The sequence below is a fragment of the Hipposideros armiger genome, unplaced genomic scaffold, assembly GCF_001890085.2.
Source record: "Hipposideros armiger isolate ML-2016 unplaced genomic scaffold, ASM189008v1 scaffold_787, whole genome shotgun sequence".
Classification (NCBI taxonomy): Eukaryota; Metazoa; Chordata; class Mammalia; order Chiroptera; family Hipposideridae; genus Hipposideros; species Hipposideros armiger.
The window spans coordinates 424,590-431,785 of record NW_017732137.1 but is presented as its reverse complement, the minus strand read 5'-3'; the positions used below and the strand labels follow the sequence as shown (position 1 = coordinate 431,785).

Sequence of the window (7,196 nt, the reverse complement as noted above, 5' to 3'; positions counted from 1 at the left end):
TATCTTTGGTGTTTAGGGAAACCTCATTCATAAACCACTGGAGAGACAGATGTAGATGATGAATGAATCGATAGATGACAGAGGGATAGATAGATATTGGGTTGTTGGAAAAGTCATGACGCATTTTTGCAACAAAAAACATAGAAAAAATACGTCATGATTTTTCTGACAACCCAATAGATAGATAGATAAATAGATAGATGATAGATAGATAGATGATAGATAGATAGATAGATAGATAGATAGATAGATAGATAGAAATTTCATTAAAGAAGCTTTTTTGCGCCAGCTCTCTCTCTGGCACTTGAGCTCTCCTGCCCCCGCTCTCTCCCCCTTTCTCTCCTCCTTACTCTCTCCCTCTCCCCTCTCCTCCACCTCAGCTAGGCCCGTTCTCTTCCCTGAGCGTGTATCACTAACACTGGAGGCTTAGGCCTCTCGTTCCAACCTCGGCCAGAGAATGTAGGGCCTTGATGGTGTAGGCTTAGGAGACACAAAGCCTGGACATTAGCTCCAGGGCCTCTTCATGCCAAGGTCTTCCCCTGTGGGCTCCTCCTCCTCCTCCTCCTCCTCCTCTTCCTCCTGGGTGTTCTCTGATTCCACACCGCCTGTCAGCTGAGCCATGGTTCTCTTTCCTGAGAATGTATCACTAATAAACTCTGCTTACATATTAAAAAAAAAATTTAAAGAATACATCCAGGAAAGTTTTGCAAAACAGCCTTTATTTCACATGATGTTTACGTTAGACTGAGTACTGGTCCCTTCATCTTCCTTCATACCACTGGCATTCTGTCCGCTACTATCTCGATGGTGCTATCTTCTCCCTGGACGTGAGAAAACATGAGGCAACAGGAAGAGGCAACATCCAGTATGAGCTCTACTAGTCAGTTACCTTTCACTTGGTCTTAAGGCTCAGAACCACGCACACCACAGTGAGTATGTTTCCAGATCAAACACAGCAAAACGAAGGTTCTGGGACCTTTCCAGGTCTCCCTTTCATGTATCTCCCTCTCCACATTCCCCTTCCTCCCAGAAGTCTATATGGGCCACAGTGAGATCCCAGCTCAGGCCAAAGGCTCTCAGCCCTTAAACCCCTGGTCCTACAAAGCCCCCTGTCCTTTCTTCAAGCCACTCCTTGTCCTGCAGGTTGTGCTGAGAAGGGCTGCTGACACAATTGCCTCTTAGAGTGAGGTCAACCATGGAGACACTGAGAGAATTTCTGTCCAAATTCTCCATGAAAGTCAATTTAAGTCATGGAAGTCAATTCCCTGGAAGCATCGGGTCTCCTACAAGTTCATGCAGCTGCAGAGCCACCAGGTAACCCAGTGCAGCCCTGCAGTGCCACCCCACCCCCCGCCTTAGGTTCCTCTGGGCCTTGATGGTGTAGGCTTAGGAGTCTATGCCAACCTCAGGCCTTACCTCTCCCAAGAGAAGGCCACACCATCTTCCAGGATCTTCTGGCCTATGAATCTCAGTGGCTGTGTAAAAACCAAAACAGAAAAAGATATTTTTTAATTAAAGAGGAAAAGTGCTCTGTTAGCCCTTGGAACTTCTCAGAACTTCCTGTGGGAGTTGAAAAGCTCAGGATGAATTCCCACTCGTAATCATGACTTTATTAAACACTTGGGCAAGAAGCAAGGGGCCCAGATGTCCCCCCTTCTACAGTGCCCTGAGCTGATACAGCCCCTAGGTCTCCCTTATTGAGACGTGGGCCTGGATTGGAGAGATAGTACTGGCAGGAGAAGGTACCGTTCCCTCAGCAGACCCAGCCCCTGCTCACTTCCTGTCCTTTGGAGAATAAAACACAAAGCCTGGACTTTGGCTCCAGGGCCTCTTCATGCCAAGGTCTTCCCCTGTGAGCAGCTCCTCCTCCTTCTCCTCTTCTTCTTCCCTTCTTCCTCCTCCTCCTCCTCCTCTTCTTCCTCTTCTTCCTCCTCCTCCTCTTCCTCCTGGGTGCTCTCTGATTCCACACCGCCTGTCATCTGAGCCATGGTGAGATGAAAGACGCGGCAGCTGAAACCCTGTCTGATCCCGAACCGCACGTGCTCCTGGAGAACCTCCAAGGTGGAGAAGACCCGGCAGCAGGCCATGCACCTGAAGCCAGTCTCCATGGTCACCAGCCAATCAGGGGTCTTGGCCCTGGGTCTCTCCTCAACTGCGGACGACCCTGGTGGGCTGTCTGACCCTGCCCTTTCTTCATGCTCTTTCTCCTCCCCGCTGGGCTCGCTGTCAGACAGAAGGTTTCTGGTGGATATATCAGAGAGGGGAGTACCTACCCTCACATCCTCAGGCAGGCTCACCTCTTCCATCCTCGGCTGCTTTTCTAGTGACTCTGAGGTTTCCTCTGTCTCCCAGGAGACAGCCACACCCTTTCTCACTTGTACCTGCATGTAGTATATTTTCAGGCCCCTTTCCTCTTTGTTTACATACAGAGAGGGCACACAGGTCTTATAGGATGAAGGGGGCGAGAAGGATACGTGTGGTGAGGGGGAAGCAGTCTCCCCTCGTTCCTGAACCTGGGCTAGGGGTGATCTAGGCTGGGGACTGTCTCGATGTAATTTCCGGATTCCTGGGAAAGGAAATTAGAAACATAAGAATGTGCATGGGGCATGCCAGAAGCTAAAGGAACAAGTATGGATATGTGGAATACAGAAGAGAGGGACTGTGGTGTGACATAGTTATGCAATGAGTTTGGTGGTTGTTGCTCATATTATGGGGTATGTATGTGGTGTCATCTGTGGGCTTTTCATTCATGTGTGTAGGAGTATTGGAGGGGTGTCTCTACATAGGCGTGTGGAGTATGGTGGTGAGGGCGATGCTATGTGGGATGCTGGTGGGGTGTGTGTTATGAGAAGAACGTGAGTTTGTGATGTCATTGGTGTGTTATTTGTGGAATGTGGGCTGTGATGCAGGAGAATGGTATTGTGGGTTCTGTGTGTGCGCTCGGAATGGATTTGCATGGAGTGTGGCTGGATGTGTGAGGAGTGTGGGCTGGGCTGACGGCCCTGCTCCTGTGCTGATCTGAAGGGCTGTGCTGAGGAACTCAGGCCTTCTCTGGAAGCAGGCAAAGGCAGAGCTTACATGTGCCTCCAAAGGTGCTTCATCTGGCCTCCCTGCCCTCCACCTCAAGCCCAGATCTTCCTGGCCTCTGCTCCCCAACTTCCACACCGTGATTGCACCAGAGCGCACACTCTCCCACAGTGAGGTCAGATCCATGCTCTCCTAACAGCTCTGCCATCTTTCCCTCTGCAGAAACCTGACTACCTCCAACTGCCCTGGATTTCCTGTGAGCCTCATGCTTGGACCTATGTGCCTCCTGCCATGCTCCCAAGGAGCCCTGCACCCAAGGAGCCCTGCACCCTTACCTCCATGGATGAACTTGCGTGGAGAAGAAACACAGGAGAAGTATTCAGAAGCAAAGGAGACCTCCTCTACCCCTTTGTCACAGTCTTTGGCCACTTCAGTTAATCCAAGCTGAGGGGCATCCTCTTGTGATTTCGAAATTCCTGAGGAAGTTATGAAAGCCTCAGCAATATGGTGGGTTGGGCATGTTTGTGAATCATTCATCTGTCCAACAAATATTTACAGAGTGACTGACATATGTCAGATGCAGTGAATACACATGGCTTAGAGCCTGGTTCTCAGTGGATATTCCAATACTTAACTATAATCAACAAGTACTTTGTTAGTATCCTGTTAGGAATGTAGGCCTCAGTGGTAACTGTGAATATGTCAGAGTGTAAAAGTGATGTGTATCAGATAAGTCTGTGATAAGTGTGGGTTTGGTGTGGGGAATAGGGTGGAAAAATATGTGTATCTATGTCTATGGAGAGTTTGTGTGCATGGATTGTGTTCACAACTCAGGAATTACATGACATGTAATCCAATTATATGGTATAGTTTTATTTATGGTGTCAACTCACTCATTCATTCATTCAACAATATTCAGTGAGCAGTTACTATATATCAGGCACTCTTCCACTATTCTAGGTTCTAATAATGCTGAGCCTTCTAGCAGGGTCAGACAGACACTAAACAGAAATACAGGAAATACTCGTATGTGTCAGCTGGTGGTAAACATATAAGGCTTGCCAGATTTAGCAAACAAAAATACAGGATACCAGTTCAATTTGAATTTCAGATGAACCATGAATAACATTTATTGTAAATATTCCAAGACAATGTTTGGGTCATACTTATTTTCAGTAAGCATGTCTCATACAATATTTGGGATATACTCATACTAAAAAATTATTTGTGGTTTATCCAAAATTCCAATTTAACTGGACATCCTGAATTTTACCTGGCAACCCTGATAAGGGTTGGCAAATCTGTAGATTTTTTGTGGTTTGTGCAAAGTGGGTCTGGTATTACTACACAATATGTTATGTGGGTGGTGTATATGACACGTGACTGGTACTTGTAGAGGTAGTTAGAGATAGTTGAAGGTAGCTGTGTTTATATTTAAATATATACTGATAGAGACATATATACATCCTCCAGAGTTTGGTGTGGGAAGAGAGGACAGCATACATACACATTTGTTGCGTGTGAATATAGTACAGGAGTGATATGTGTATATACCTATACGCTCTATGTGTGGTTTAATAAAGAAGTTGTGTGTGGAGATGTGCAATTTCTTCCTGTATTGGAGTGTACCCGCGTGTGTGTGAGTGACTGTCTCATGGAACGTCCTTCAGAAGCATCCTGTACACAGTCTTATACATATTGAGAGTCATCCAGGTACAGGCATGATGACAGTCACCTTACCACACAGACTACATGTCTGATGAACATTCGACCCCCATTCTCCCCATGGCTCCCCACCATAACCGAAAATATCCTGAGGTGTAAGGGGCAGGGACAACCATTGCCTCCCCCCTCCTGTCCCAGCTTCTGCCTAAACATCTGCCTACTGTACAGGCCTCCATTCCCAGGGCTCATCCTATAGTCTTCGGGGCCCCAGGCTTCATGGGAGCTGCTGGGCTCTAATTTGGGGCACAAGCCTCCAGCTGGACCTCTGGGGTAGGCTCCATTCTTCCCAGCCTCCTACATACGACCACCCCCTTTCTCAGGGCAAGAGCCCTGGTCACATTTAATGCACATAGTCACCACATGGCCTGGGAAGTACGTGCCCGGCTCTAAGAACTCCGCAAAGGGCCCTGACAACATTTCCCAACCTCATCCATCTGCTCTTAGTCTCTGGAAGGCCCATCCCTTCCCTTGATCCCTGGGAAGCCCACACCTGTGGATTCACAAACTCTCATGGATCAACTGATAAATTCTTCCTGCTGAAGGAATGAAATCTCCATGCTTTCAATAGGATGCCACCCCTAAACAAACAATCTCCTTCTGCACAGGCATTTCAATTCTCAAGCTATTTTTTCAACAAGGCCTTGAAACTGATTGGGCTTCTCCTTCCTCTTTGATAAATGGACAGGGCAACTCACGGATCCCTGTCAGCACCCTACCAGAGAGCCCAGGGTAAGTTCAAATAAAGAGAATAAGGGACTGAGAAAAAAGCTGCACCTCTGAAACTGGGCACATGGGACCCCGGCCTGCTAGAAATCCAGCACAGCTCTAGGCCCGAGCAGCCCTGGGAGAGAAAAGCTCTGATCAGCAGGACCAACTGCATGTGCGGGGGGCATCTGGGCTTTCTGTGCAGACTCACGCCACAGGGGCCCTCTGGAAGGACATGGCAGCATCAGCCGACACCAGGTCTCTCTTTCCCTACTTCCCAGGTGACACATTCTCCACAGTCCCACCTTCTCTGAATAGGCTTAGGCTGGCAGCCACCCTGGTGCCCCAGACAAGCTGCCCAATACATACCTTCTCTCTTCTCAGCAGTTTCCTGGGCCTCCTCATTTTCTAGATGTTTCCTCTTTTGTCGCTGTTTCATAATACCAGCCAGAAGAGTCCCTTACAAGATGCCTAATGTCCAGCTCCTCCTTTTCCCTACAGGTTGGCCCTTCTTGGCTCTCAGGAAATCCGTTGAAATGATTCAGTACAAATAAAACTAGTTGAGACTCCCCAATGGCTGCAGGCCTCAGACCACTTAGAGAACCCACAGCACTGCCCAGGGCCCACCACAGCGCAGGGCTGTTAAGGTTCAAAGGTCACTAGGCCTCCCACAGGATTCTCTAACCTCAACGATGACATCAGAGCCTTCTGTGGACTGAGGTCCAGCACAGTCTCTGCCAACGGCACAGGCCCCATTTTCAGGAACAATTCCTTTCTCCCAACAGAACTTCTCCCATGATGAATTCACATCTTTCAAACGTGCCAGGATATTTTAAGATGTTAATCTGTTCCTGTTTAATTTTTTTTTTCTTTTCTCCCTTTATTTCACCCTTTCCCTTCTGTATTCAAGTGGGTAGCAGACTCTGTCAGCCAGAGTTAGGGCATGGCCAGGCAGGAAGCAGCAAAAGCATGCTGATAATCTTGGCTTTTGTTTCTAGAATCCCAAACTCCACAGATAGAGAGGTATGGTCCTTGAGCAGAAACATAACACAAGCAAGGTTTTTGAAATTAGCTGTTCCCTTCTAGAGTATTGAGAGGTGCTAATGAAGTCAGAGAGAGATGTCTGTGGATTGTGGAAAAGAGGCCTCTCTAGTGTGGCTGTAGATGTGGGTAGATGTGGCCAACACACCAAGAGGAGGTGGCTGTGTTGCGCATACAAGCAGAATCACGGCAACCTCTCCCACATGTGGCACAGGGGCCACCAAACCTAAAGGAGGTATGGCAACCGAGCTGATGGGCATCTAAACTACAACTGTGAGCACCAATAAACAGTGATGACGCTCTCACCCCACCCTCAAGACCTGGGCCCTGTATGATTTCCGAACAGGGGTGGGTGGAAATCCAAACAGGACACCTGCAAGATCAAAGCTTAAAATACAAATTGAGTGTCATTATAAAAAAAAACACAAAAAAACCTTTCGTACTGTTTCTTGCACACACCTCTGTTTGTGGGCTAAAATTTATACCAGTTATAAGTGGCGACTCATCTGGATCCCTTTGGTTCCAATCTAAAATTAGAGGCACTTCATTTTGAGGCAGCGGCCATGATCTAGTGGTGTGTTGGGATGACATGAATTCCCGGATGTCACTGCTGACATTAGAAATCCCCAGTGGACTAAGGTGGGTCCCAATTTGAAAGGGCGCCATAGAACATCTTAAAGTCAGCAGAAGGAGAGTGA

At 47.8% G+C, this 7,196-nt stretch overlaps 1 protein-coding gene across 1 annotated transcript; it reads right to left on the bottom strand.

Moving 5' to 3' along the window:
* Window positions 1-787: 787 nt before the first annotated feature.
* Window positions 788-6,304, bottom strand: FAM170A (family with sequence similarity 170 member A). The gene is given in 5 exon segments (XM_019628411.1): window positions 788-821; window positions 1,417-1,892; window positions 1,895-2,566; window positions 3,363-3,503; window positions 5,827-6,304. Coding segments are annotated over 4 exon segments (1,002 nt in total). The 5' UTR covers window positions 5,897-6,304; the 3' UTR covers window positions 788-821; window positions 1,417-1,773.
* Window positions 6,305-7,196: the final 892 nt, after the last annotated feature.